This window comes from Carassius gibelio, chromosome A16, assembly GCF_023724105.1.
Source record: "Carassius gibelio isolate Cgi1373 ecotype wild population from Czech Republic chromosome A16, carGib1.2-hapl.c, whole genome shotgun sequence".
Taxonomy (NCBI): domain Eukaryota; kingdom Metazoa; phylum Chordata; class Actinopteri; order Cypriniformes; family Cyprinidae; genus Carassius; species Carassius gibelio.
This window is the reverse complement of record NC_068386.1, coordinates 179,729-193,470: the sequence shown is the minus strand read 5'-3', so window position 1 is coordinate 193,470 and position 13,742 is coordinate 179,729. Positions and strand designations below refer to the sequence as shown.

The 13,742-nt window shown below is 35.5% G+C and overlaps 1 protein-coding gene across 2 annotated transcripts in view; it reads left to right on the top strand.

Annotated features, from left to right (window-relative positions):
• Positions 1–2,766, top strand: part of LOC128030005 (thrombospondin type-1 domain-containing protein 4-like) — a 5,230-nt gene extending 2,464 nt beyond the window's left edge. Inside the window, exons 4-6 of one of the 2 annotated variants that reach the window (XM_052617459.1) lie at positions 1–79; positions 1,253–1,355; positions 2,533–2,766. The exon at positions 1–79 is cut by the window's left edge and continues 210 nt beyond it. In XM_052617459.1, the coding sequence (XP_052473419.1) occupies positions 1–79; positions 1,253–1,355; positions 2,533–2,735 (385 nt within the window). In that variant the 3' untranslated portion in view covers positions 2,736–2,766. The remainder of the gene's footprint in view (positions 80–1,252; positions 1,356–2,532) is intronic. The other variant, XM_052617458.1, reaches the window with a different exon arrangement.
• The last annotated feature ends 10,976 nt before the right edge of the window (positions 2,767–13,742 follow it).

The following is a 13,742-nucleotide window of genomic DNA, read 5'->3' as shown; positions in this document are numbered from 1 at the left end:
GAACACCGCAGCCGTGCAGAGCCCAGCACCAAACCCCTGCCCTGGAGCCCCGAACCGGCACAAGATCTGCAACAGCACGGTAAAATCTGCAGAGGAACACCGTCATGTGCAGTATACATCTGTTCATGCTGCTTTAGACATTCTGCTAACGATAAAGTTACCTTGCAACTGCATGCCATCTAGCGGTCATTAGAATATCAGTAGCCTGTCTGCTTAAAATCTATTAACGTTTAAATACAAATATTGAGAATCTGTTGCGTATTAATGAGTGAGCTGTCATGAAGTTACAAATGAACGAGAGTTTGTTGACATTTAAGTGCAAAGTTATGAGTTAATTGACGTAGTTGTAAAATAACAATAGTTAGTTGATATTAAATTAATGTAAGTTTGCTAACATGAATGCATATTAATGATATTTTGTTGACGTAGTTAAAAATGTGAGAATTTGTTGACATGTAAGTTGCAAAGTAATAAATTAGTTGACATGTAGTTGCAAATTAACAACAGTTGACACGTAAATTGATGTAAGTTTGTTGCCTGCAAATTAATTTGTTGACGTAGTTAAAAATTTATGAGATTTAGTTGACATATAGTTGCAAATTAACACGTTTTACGTGTAAGTGAATATAAATTTGTTGATGTAGTAAAAAATGTATAGGAATTTGTCGACATGCCTTAAATGCAAATAAATGATCGTTTTGTTGACGTAGTTAAAAATTAGAGAATTTGTTGACATGTAAGTTGCAAAGTAATAAATTAGTTGACATGTAGTTGCAAATTAACAAGTTTAAATGTAAGTGAATGCAAATTTGTTGACATAGTTAAAAATTAATGAGGATTTATTGACCTTGTAGGTAAAAAAGAATGAGAATTGGTTGGCATTTAGTTGCAATTTAATGAGAATTTGTTGACATTTACAAACTAATGACAATTTTGTTTACGTAGTTGCAAATTAAAGAGTAAGTTGACATGTAGTTGCAAAGTTACGTACAGTTAGAAGCATGTCTAAAGTGTTTTATCAGAATTAATATCTATTGACTTTTCACTAACATTTAACTTTTAAGGGTCATCATACACCCAAGAACAGGGCTTTTCAAAGGGGTTTCGACTCATGAAATATTCACACACTTTTTACAGCAGCACAAACGTTCATGTCACTGTGTTTAGTTTCGGCTTCTAAAGGGAACTGATGCTGTTTGAAGACGCTGAAGAGATGCAAAACTAAAAGCAGTGTGTGTTTATGAATTGACAGGCCTGTCCGTCACCCAGCAGACCAATCAGAGAGCTGCAATGCTCCGCCTTCAACACGCAGCTCTTCATGGGACGATTCTACCAGTGGGAACCTTTTAATGACGGTGAGCGGATTTTAAAAAGCAAATAAATGCAGCATTAATGAGTAAAGAAACTTATTTAAAAAACATTTAAAAAAATCTGTCTTTGCCAGAAACCCTGAGGAGAAACCTCCTGAATGACACACACATATTTGTGTTGTTAATTCTCTCTAATGATCATGTTGTAATTAAAGCTGCAGTCATATTTCAGTGAGTTAATTTGTGCTGCCTTGGATTTTCCCAGCATGTCAGATCCTGTGCGACAGTGAACGTTCTCCTCTAAACAGATCTGATTTATGAACTGTGAAACTGCGCCAGTGTTTGATTCATATTCACTTATGTTTATGGTTTGTGTGGAATATTCTTCTACCCACAGGCGATAGATGAGCCAACAGTGGAGTCATGCCAAAGTGTTGTCTTAATGGCAAACAAGTTTCTTTTCAACACGAAGAATTCTCAAATGTATTTTTGGACTTCTTCTAGTTTATTTCTCCTTTTCTCTTGTGGCTACTGTGAATCATTACAGGCTTCGGATTCTGTTCAGACTCGGGTCCGTTTTGACCCAGAAGAGAGATATCTATATACTGTACATATTTTAGTGAGAGGAAAAAACTTTGCAAACACTTTAAGACCCTCAAAATACACATTATTAATTATTTTTATGAAGAGATTTTAAAACACTTTTTTTTATTTATTACATTTAACATATTTCGTGTTTAGGTCCTTTTGACCCAGGTATGGAGTACCATTAGTGCCAAAAATACTTTTTGTAAAATTATAAATGTTAATTTTTTTTTTTAATCTAAGGGTGAAGGTTTATTCAAGTAAAAGCACTTTATTTTGTTCGGAAACTTTTCTAATAATAAGTATTATTTATGTAGCTTCGATGATGTTTTGTCTCAAAATGTAGGTCTCATATAGTGCTTTTGAGCAATTATGAGTTATAAATTCACATAAATATAATTAAATTCCATTTGTTCCAATGAGAGTAATACTGGTAATTCTCAGATTATATGCTCTTTTGAATTTGTGGTTCATGTGTGATTTGAAATTTAAAAAACTTTCTAAATTTTCAGGTTATAAAAAAATGCAATAATTACATGGTAACAAAAAAGAATCACATTGACTCATTAATAAAAAGTCGCTGATCAGATACAATATGGTTTGGTGTAGTTGATTGCGTCTCTTATGTTTTGATCAGTTTCCAGCGAGCAGAGCTGTGAGCTCAACTGCCTCGCCGTCGGCTTCCGTTTCTACGTGCGTCAGGCGGACAGAGTCATGGACGGCACTCCGTGTGGACAGAACCAGACGTCTGTGTGTGTGGCAGGACAGTGTCAGGTAGGAATCAGATACTCACTGCACTATTATGCTTCCAGGTGTCATTTTTTGATATGCTCGTCTTAGACATTTATATACTATACTGAATCAGATATGCAAAGTAAGTGTATTAGTTCATGAGTAGCATGCTTCTGGTTGTGCAAAGTGCTTATGGTTTCATATGCAGCACAGTAATAAATGCTGGAGCTGCTGTGCTGTGTTTGTGCAGTAGAGGGCAGTAGAGATCAGTGAAGAAGAAAACATCACACAGCTGTTATTCTCTGGCTGTTTCCTGTCATTTACAGTCACTTGATCGTATGTCATTTATAGCCTCTAAGTATCAGCATCGTACTGTAAATAATGTAAACATTGATATGAGCTTGTAATGTACATTTTTTGTAAATGCTGATCTATATGAAAACATGGTAACACTTTACAATAAGGTTTTATTTGTTAGGATGTTAGTTAAGATGAACTAGCAATGAACAAAAAATTCTAAATCATTTATTGATTGTAAACAAAATGATTTTCAACAATAAATACATTTTTAATGTTGTATTTGTTATTTTGTAATAATATTTATTTATTTATAATAAAGATGAATAAATGCTTTAGGAAATATAGGTAACACTTTATTTTAAGGTGTCAACGTTACATGTACTTACAATTATAATAACAGTTAATTATGCATTATAATTACATCCTAACTCTAACCATTTAGTAAGTATATGTTAATTAATATTACTCAGTACTTAAATGCATATTTACACTGTAAACGGGACACTTTTAAATAAAGTGTAAGCGAATTCTAATTCTTTCATGTTAACTAATGCATTTACTAATTAACTAGTTAACAAATGTGACTTTGTTGTAAATTGTTACCAAAAACAGGATGATTTTCATTATTGCATTACAGTAATGAGAATTGTGGGTAAAATAAAAAGTGTGTCATATTATGAAAGTGTCATATAAGAACAAGCTTCTTATTGTTCGTGTGTGATACAGAGATATTAGAGTTGATTAAAAATAAAATCTTAATAAACATTTTTGCTAAGTGAAATAAAATAAAATATAAACTTGTTGCCAACATTTTTCATTTATTTGCTGTACTAAAGTAACTAAAACTGAAATAAAACTAATAAAAGATACATCCAAAACTAATAAAATAACAAAAACACAAATTTAAAATTACAATTAAAACTGAAAATGTAAAAAATAAGATTTAATAAAAAATTTAATAGTGTCTCGATTTGTTCATGAGAACAGAATTTAATTCATGTGTTGTCGATCATCTTTGTCATCCGTATTGAAGCTCTTCTACAGATATATAGTTCTGCTATTTCATCCGATCTTCCGTTATCTGTTTTTCGGGGTAAGTGTTAATTACCCAGAGTTCCGAGCGGCGTGCCACATCCTGCATGTAAAGACTGTCAGACGCACAACAGTTGCCGGCCGTCTGAGCCGGAGGATCTTTTGTGTTTGTGAGTGAATTAGACACGCTTTCAGTGCTCCGGAATCTGCCTGTCGTCCAGCTGTGCTTTTTTTCAGACATGTCACTTCAACAAATCCTGCAGAAATAAGATGTAACACAGACGCCGCATTAACAAGCTGCACATGCCGCTGCCAACATGCAAAGGTTAAATAATGCGGTGACGGTTCGATTCCGCCTCTGTAGGTTGTTTTGTGGCATTTCTCTCAGATGCTTTGAATTCTTCTGACAGCTGACGGAGATCAGTCGACAAATCCAGAGCTTTAAGATCTCTTCCTCGGGTAACGAGGAGGATCTGTGACGGGATGAAGGTTACATACAATAAATCCACCGCATTAGCTTTGACATTTACATATGTTGGCTGGAACACCGTTTGGGTCGGATTTAGAGTGACTTTTCCAAAACATTTTTCAGTGAGCATTTGGAACTCAGCAAATATGATCATCAGTTTCTGTGTAAATATATTAGAAACTTGATCACTGTATGAGAATGTTGTACTTGTCAGGGAGTTTGTAGATATTTGTGTATGTAGTTGTTTGGTATAAACAGGTTTTCTTGTCTGTGCGCATGTAGTTTTAATGAAACCTTGTTTCTGCCACAGAATAAAAACTAAAAAAGGTAATTGCAATTTTTTATTTCACAATTATAAAGATATTTTCTTGCTATTTAGACTTTTCCTCATTCAATTCTGACTTTAAATCTCACAATTCTGACTTTACGTCTCACATTTCTGAATTTACATCTCACAAGTTCTGACTTTACATCTCGCAATTCTGACTTTAAATCTCACAATTCTGACTTTACATCTCGCAATTCTGACTCTAAACCTCGCAATTCTGACTTTACACCTCGCAATTCTGACTTTACATCTCACAGTTCTGAATTTACATCTCACAAGTTCTGACTTTAAATCTCGCAATTCTTTCTACATCTCGCAATTCTGACTTTAAATCTCACAATCCTGACTTTACATCTCGCAATTCTGACTTTACATCTCGCAATTCTGACTTTACATCTCACAGTTCTGACTTTACATCTCGCAATTCTGACTTTACAGCTCGCAATTCTGACTTTACATTTCGCAGTTCTGACTTTACAGCTCGCAATTCTGACTTTACATCACACAGTTCTGACTTTACAGCTCGCAAGTCTGACTTTAAATCTCACAATCCTGACTTTACATCTCACAATTCTGACTTAACATCTCACAATTCTGACTTTACATCACACAGTTCTGACTTTACAGCTCGCAAGTCTGACTTTAAATCTCACAATCCTGACTTTACATCTCACAATTCTGACTTAACATCTCACAATTATGACTTTAAATCTCACAATCCTGACTTTACATCTCGCAATTCTGACTTTACATCTCGCAATTCTGACTTTACATCTCACAGTTCTGACTTTACATCTCGCAATTCTGACTTTACATCTCACAATTCTGACTTTACATCACACAGTTCTGACTTTACAGCTCGCAAGTCTGACTTTAAATCTCACAATCCTGACTTTACATCTCACAATTCTGACTTAACATCTCACAATTCTGACTTTACATCTCACAGTTCTGACTTTACACCTCGCAATTTTGACTTTAAATCTCACAGTTCTGACTTTACATCTCACAATTCTGACTTTACATCTCGCAGTTCTGACTTTACATCTCGCAATTCTGACTTTAAATCTCACAATTCTGACTTTACATCTCGCAATTCTGACTCTACACCTCGCAATTCTGACTTTACACCTCGCAATTCTGACTTTACATCTTACATTTCTGACTTTACATCTCACAATTCTGACTTTACATCACACAGTTCTGACTTTACAGCTCGCAAGTCTGACTTTAAATCTCACAATCCTGACTTTACATCTCACAATTCTGACTTAACATCTCACAATTCTGACTTTACATCTCACAGTTCTGACTTTACATCTCGCAATTCTGACTTTACAGCTCGCAATTCTGACTTTACAGCTCGCAATTCTGACTTAACATCTCACAATTCTGACTTTACACCTCACAATTCTGACTTTACATCTCACAATTCTGACTTTACACCTCACAGTTCTGAATTTACATCTCAGAATTCTGGCTTTTTTTCTCGCAATTCTGACTTTACGTCTCACAAAAAGGTTGTAGTTATCTGTTCATGTAGTTATTTGCAATGATAGGTTTTCTTGTCTTGGTGCGCATGTAGTTTCTATGAAACCTTGTTCCTGCCACAGAATACGAACTAAAAAAGGTAATTGCAACTTTTTATCTCAGTATTCTAACGTTTTTTTATTGCATTTTCTGACTTTACATGAGCTAATAATGACCAGTTGTATTTGTATTAACTAATGTTAACAAAGATAAATAAGTACTATAACTGATGTATTGCTCGTTGTTAATTAATGCAACTAATGGGAGCTTTCTGTAAAGTGTTACATTTTCATCATATGCCAAATTAAATTTGTTTTATATTTTGAATGAGTTTGCACATTTTTCATCTACTAAAACTTCACACAGAGATGAACAAACAAGTGTTTAGGATGCATTCACTGTCCTGCAACAGTTTGTTGTGTTGGTAAATGCTGAAGCAGTGTAACTGCAGCTGTAGACGAGCCTGAGATAGAATTTCACTGTTTCACACACTGAAGAAAAGAAAGAGCCTTTATGAAGGGAATCCCACTGAGCACTGAGCTGCGGCTGAACGCCAGAGGAGTCTGTGTGTGTGTGTGTGTGTGTGTGTCTTTACAGCTGGAGTTCCCAAACTTTTTTTGTCATTGGAACCCTGTGACCTAAATTTTTTTGCTTGAAATACCCCTGATTTCTAAAGCAATGTTTACCTTTCAAAGTATAATGATATGTTATGGCATTGCATTCACATTTAAGCTTATTTCTGCCATGGAATAAAAAAATAAAAAGGCAAGTACATTTATGTCTGACAATTGTGACTTTTTTCTTGCAATTTCAAGTTTTTTTTACAGTTTTTAAAAGAGTTGCCTTTTTTTTAATTGAACTGATGCTGTAAATAAAAACTTTCTTTTTATTACTGCAGTAGTTTTCTGTAAAGCTGCTTTGAAATTATGCACATTGTGAAAAGTGCATTATAAATAATATTGACTTATTAATGAGTGATATTGATGTCATCGCTCCTGTAGTTCATGTGAGTAACAATACCAGAGTCACAGGTCTGATACTCAGGGAATGCGTGAACTTATATAATATATGCTTTTAATGCAATGTGAGTCTCTTTGGATAAAAGCGTCTGCCAGATGCATTAATGTAAATGTGAAGAGTTACGGCTCTGAACACTGCTCTTGCTCTTGAGAGCATCAGTGATGGAGCCTGTGCACTGAATGAGAGTGAGCGAGATGAAATACTGCAGGGAATCCCACTAGAAACACAACAACGGGACTTTCCAATGATAGCTCAAACTGAGCTCCTGCTAACATATTTATAAAAGCAATAAAGGTGCAAATCTCATGTGCTTGGAAAGTAACTTGGAAACATAATTTAAAATAATGCCATGTTAATACCATGTTTTTGGGGTATAAGGCAAATTTATTTATATAGCACATTTCATACACCATAGTAGCAAGCAAAAAGTGCTCTAAGTAAAATAAAAAATAAACGTGTTTTAATTTTTTATCTTTTATACATTTGCTTTTATTAAAATATTAAAATTTAAATCAGCTATCAGTATTACAAATGTATTGTAATCAATTGATTTTTTTTGTTTTAATGCAGAATGAGCTGTATTATTTAATTAGTCTTATTAATTGCATAAACTTATTTTAACTGTCAGTCATATTTTTGAATAGAGACTTAAAAGTGCATGATCCAAACATACATTTTTATAATTACATTTACATTTATTCGTTTAGCTGACACTTTTATCCAAAGCGACTTACAATTGCTATATATGTCAGAGGTTAAGTATCTCGCTCAGGGACACATTGGTGTCAACCAGTGGATTCGAACCCGGGCCTCTCCAACCAATGGCTCGCGTCTTATCCACCGCGCCATCATCACCCCGACTGAAAACATTTTGTAACATGATTTTGATGGACCATTTTTATGATAATGCAATGTTTGAATGTTTTCAAGTGATATTTGATTTCTGATGATTTCTAAAGTGTGATAGAGAAAACTTTTTTTTTGACGAAGGTCAGAACTTCTGTTATGATGTAGGTTTTTGGGGTGCACTCTTGTCGTAAATTAATTAATAATTTTTAACAAAAAAGATAAAATATCCAATTAGGAGTCTTAGACCTTTCCAACGATATACAGTTTGTCATGATTAGATTAGGATTTAATTGTAATATAGTGAAGTAAACGTAGGCGTCCCACCGAGGAGACGGGTGACAGTTAACAGGTTTAATTACGTTAGTTATAAATATATTATACCCTTATATATATTATACCCTTAGTTATTATGTGACAGTATATTAGTTGAATATTTACTGCTCAAAAGTCTTAAAAAGCACTAGTCTCTAGCGTGTTTGTGGCCGGTGGCGTGTGATATCAGGAGGCTCTTCAAGCGCATCTCTCCGGGCCGATCTGAACTCTAACATAATGCCATCTCAGCACGCTGTTAGTTCGGCCCGTCAGCGCGTTCTGCTTACATTGGGCTGGATTTACGGCTGTAGGTTCACATTACAGTCCGAATGTAAAGACTGATGATGGCAGACGTTCACACACTCGCTCCTCTAGTTTCAGTATAACACTGGGAATCCAGTATCAGTCGTTAGAAATGTAACTTCTGCTGCAGCTGCAGATGATTCAGAAGCCTTTGCCCTGGTGTTTTTCTGTGAGTTTCACAATCGTTGGTGAAGTGTGTTTTAATTGCATTATTGTGTAATTGCTAAAGTGCTGCCAGGAGGTTGCTACATGGCTGCTAGCGTGTTCTGGAGAGTTTCCACGGGGTTGCTATGTGGTTTCTGTGTTGTTCTGTGTGGTTTTTTTAGGGTGTTGCTACAGTATGTAGTTGCTAGGGTGATTGTCTGGCTGTTTCTACGGTATGTGGTTGCTAGGCTGTTTGGGGCTGGTTGCCATGATGTTGCTGTGGGGTTGCCAGGCTGTTCTGAGCGGTTGTCATGGTGTTGCTATGTAATTTGTAGTGTGTCCTGGTTGTTTCCAAGGCGTTGCTATGTGGTTGCTATGATTTTCTGAGTGGTTGTCATGGTGTTGCTATGTAATTTCTAGGGTGTTCTGGTTGTTTCCAAGGCGTTGCTATGTGGTTGCTATGATTTTCTGAGTGGTTGTCATGGTGTTGCTATGTAATTCCTAGTGTGTCCTGGTTGTTTTCAAGGCGTTGCTATGTGGTTGCTATGATTTTCTTAGTGGTTGTCATGGTGTTGCTATGTAATTCCTAGTGTGTCCTGGTTGTTTCCAAGGCATTGCTATGTGGTTGCTATGATTTTCTGAGTGGTTGTCATGGTGTTGCTATGTAATTTCTAGGGTGTTCTGGTTGTTTCCAAGGCGTTGCTATGTGGTTGCTATGATTTTCTGAGTGGTTGTCATGGTGTTGCTATGTAATTTCTAGTGTGTCCTGGTTGTTTCCAAGGCGTTGCTATGTGGTTGCTATGATTTTCTGAGTGGTTGTCATGGTGTTGCTATGTAATTTCTAGGGTGTTCTGGTTGTTTCCAAGGCGTTGCTATGTGGTTGCTATGATTTTCTGAGTGGTTGTCATGGTGTTGCTATGTCATTTCTAGGGTGTTCTGGTTACTTCCAAGGTGTTGCCATTTGGCCGGAATGTTTTGAATCGTTGCCAAGGTGTTGTGGGTGGTTGCTAGGGTGATAGATTGTCCTCTCAGGTCTGTGACTCTGTACGTTTAGTTCTGCTCTCATTAACAGTGGGTTGGTTTTATGGTTTACAGAAGCGTCTCAGGAGAAGCGGAGGCCAGTGGCCTGTTAAACTCATTGCGAGTGACCTTCACCTCCACGTTTACATGCGTCTGGCCCTGTGCTGTCTGATCAGTTTCCCACATGTATATAAGAGCAGTTTTACCACAAATACCTTGGTTAAACTATACTAGCCTTGTTTTTTTGTTTTATTTGTATTAAAGCCATGGTTCATTTTCATAAGGGAAGTGTTTCAGGTTTTAAAACTCTAAAAGCAGATTTGTAATTATAAACTTTAGAATGCACTAAACTGAATTGTACAGTTTTGCACATGTACTGTGTTAATACCATGTTTTTGGAATATGCATGAAGGCAAGGCAAATGCATTTATGTAGAACATTTAATTCACAACAGAAGCAAATCAATTTATTTGATACATTTAATAAAAAAATATGCTAGGTACATAAGAAGCTTAAAATATGATAAAATGAAAGAAAAAATACAGTTATATAACTTTTCTTATTATAATATGCTGTAGTTTTAAAATGCACATTTCTTGCATAATGGTAGCAAAGTAAAATTTGTGTGAATTAATTAATATATATATATATGCACAAATGTATAAAAAAATCTAAAAAGATCCATAAAGAATTAACAATATTATAAAAAGAAAAAAAACTTTGATATATTATCCTAAAATATGCACTATATATATCTTTAGTTTGTTTGTTTTATGAGTTTTACTTTTTTGAGTCATTAATTTTGAACTTAATTTATTTTTTCAAAATTAAAATCGAAAATCATTTGATATTATATACCTTTCATTTATAAAGCGTTGCAATCACTGAATTATGCTTAAACAGGCATCATCACGATTATTTCAAATATAAAACATTTGTCATTGAATTTGCAACAATAAAACATTTACAATGAACCAAAAATACAAATTTTACGGCATAAGTGATTGTTTTACAAACATTATTTTTTAATTCATTCAGTTTATATTAATCATCTGATCTTTTGATTTGAGTACAAATAATTTAGTTAATAGTTATCACATAAATATTTGAAATTGAATTCATTGCTAAAATAATTACTTTCATGTCTTTTGGACATTTCTTTCATGCATTACCACAGTGATACCATGTTTTTTGTATACAGTACCATGACAATATTGTAAATGTTTTACTTTGGAGTACTGTATTAATATTATGGTTTATGAATATGGAAGTCGTCGTGTAGCACCAGTTTCATCTTTTGTGTTCCTCTCAGTCATCTCTGAGTCTCTCTCTCTCTCTCTGTTCCCACTGTTCCTCCTCCAGCAGCTCAGCTTTCACGTCTGCGCTCAGTGTGTGTGTGTGTGTGTGTGTGTGTGATCTGCGCTCCAGGAGGACGACACAGTCGCACAGAGAGCGTGTGCGTGTCATGATGCTGTCTGCCGTGGCTCTACTTCTGGTCTGTCTGCAGATGCGTGTTCTGGGCAAGCCGTGGTCGCAGGTCTGTGTGCTTCATGTTTGCTTCCACTTCTTCCACTTCTTCCATTCACATTTAGACAAGCATTTTAAGATCTTAAGTGACCTAAATACCTTGTTTGAGCTGGACTGTTATCAGTCTGATTCTGCATACTGTGGCTTTAGAGATTGATGTGTCATGCAAAATATTAATCAGATTTTTTTGGGTGGTTGTTTGTTAGATGCAGATGTTTTAGATGTTTTATATTGCCTAACCACATAAATATTAATTAAACCAATGTGCAAAACAGATGTTTGAATTGACTTCACATCCAATCAGAATTTACAGACTGCCTGTGTTTTATAAACCAAGCTTGACTGTTTGGAGTCTTTAGTTTTGAATTTGTTTCATTCGTTTGATGTGAATCATCTGATCGTTCATCGAGTCCATCAATAAACATAGAAAATAATTACAGACTAATCACCTTTCATTTGTATTTTATTAAGCCAATTTTACAAAATTTGGGATTATCACATGATGTTATAAAAATATAAAACTTAAAAGAAAAAAAAAGTTACAATGACTCGTTGTTAAGTCATTTTGCGAATCTATTTTTAGAAAGTTTGTTTTTATGTCAGACTGATTCTTTCATTCGATATGAATCTTTTGATCTTTTGCTTTGAGTCCATTAGGATTAAAATCAAAATAATTTTAGATTTTACATGATTATTTAAAAATAAAATACTTTTTTTGTAGTTGTTGTTGAATTTCCAGCTAAAATAATAACTTTTATGTTTTTTGGACATTTGATGTCGGATTGATTCACATGAATCATCTGATCTTTTGATTCGAATCCATGAAGATCCATCAATAAAAGTAGAAATTAATTTGAGATTAACCTTTCATTTTTTAAATATTTAATAGGCATTATCACATGATAATTTAAAATATATAAAACATTGAATTCATTTAATTTTGCAACAAAAATACAGCTGTATTGAAACAAAATCTCATCTTATGATAAAGAAAAAGTCATGTCAGCTCTTCTATGGATGACAGTTTTAATGCATCCTCCTGATGTTTGCTAAGTGTGCTGATTTAACCAGTGTCCTTGAGCGAGCGTTTGGGTGTGATGCTTTCTAAGGCCACCTTCACTTCCTCCAGCACTTCCTCTTCCATCAAGAACATGCACAGAGGCCTTTAAATGTCACCGCTGGGCTTTTAATAACAGGATCTGAGGAATGACAGAATGAGAGCTGTTTCAGGGCTATTTTAGCCATCTTTACGAGAGGACGCGGTGTGTTCATGGTGTAAGCGTGACCCTTTAAGCCTTGTTTCCGTGTTCCTCTCGCCGATGTGCCGTAAATCTCAGCCGAAGCTGATTCTCTTCAGACCGTCAGATGCATTTGTGCCACCTGTTTATTAAAAAATAGCATTTTTATGACTTCTATTACATGCGATCTGTGGGATTTTACACTTGTTTTCTAGTCCAGTGTGTGAAAATGGTTCATCTGATTATATATATCTCTTGTATGTCTTTTCTAAATGAATGTACCACTTATATACCTCTGGACAGTTTTAGTGTAATTGCACATGGCATCCACTAGTCATTCGGCTACGATTACATAAAATCGATTAATTTTAATTAGCATTTGAATTATCAGTCAATAAGTCATGCATAACTACGTCTCAACCCTGTTGTAATGTAAGCTTTAATGCATTTCATGATATTGATAACAACAACGAATGGAGTATTTTTAACCCTCCTAACAAACCACACATCAATGGAGAGATGATTCATTCCGCTTTCACATGATGTAGACATTTGTTTCAGGGAGTTGTGGGTGGTTGCTAGGGTGTCTTGTGTGGTTGCTAGGGTGTTTACTTCCTGTCTAGTGTGAAAAGTTCTGCACCTGTGTGTGGCGTTTTCCAGCTGTTAGGTGAAAATCAGTGAAGTGAAGTCAATCACACACATGATGTGAGGACTCATTCACGTCTGGAGCAGCTCACACACACAGCTTTAACCCTTACTGATCAGTTTGAGCTCTAGAACTAGTGCTGGTTGAGTTCTGTGTGTGTGTGTGTGTGTGTGTGTGTGTGTGTCGCAGACCGGTAGTCAGCTGTTTTACAGGCTGAAGGTAATTAAAGCGGCTCCAGTGCTGGAGTTTACCGTGGTAAACGGTGGCCGTTATGAGCCTGCGGTTGCTCTCTTAAAGTCCCAGAGTGCATCTGTGTGTTTGCAGGACACATGCTTCTGTCCCGTCCTCCACATGGGGTCCACATGAACCCAGCCGCAGGAGTTTCTCTCTCCGCAGG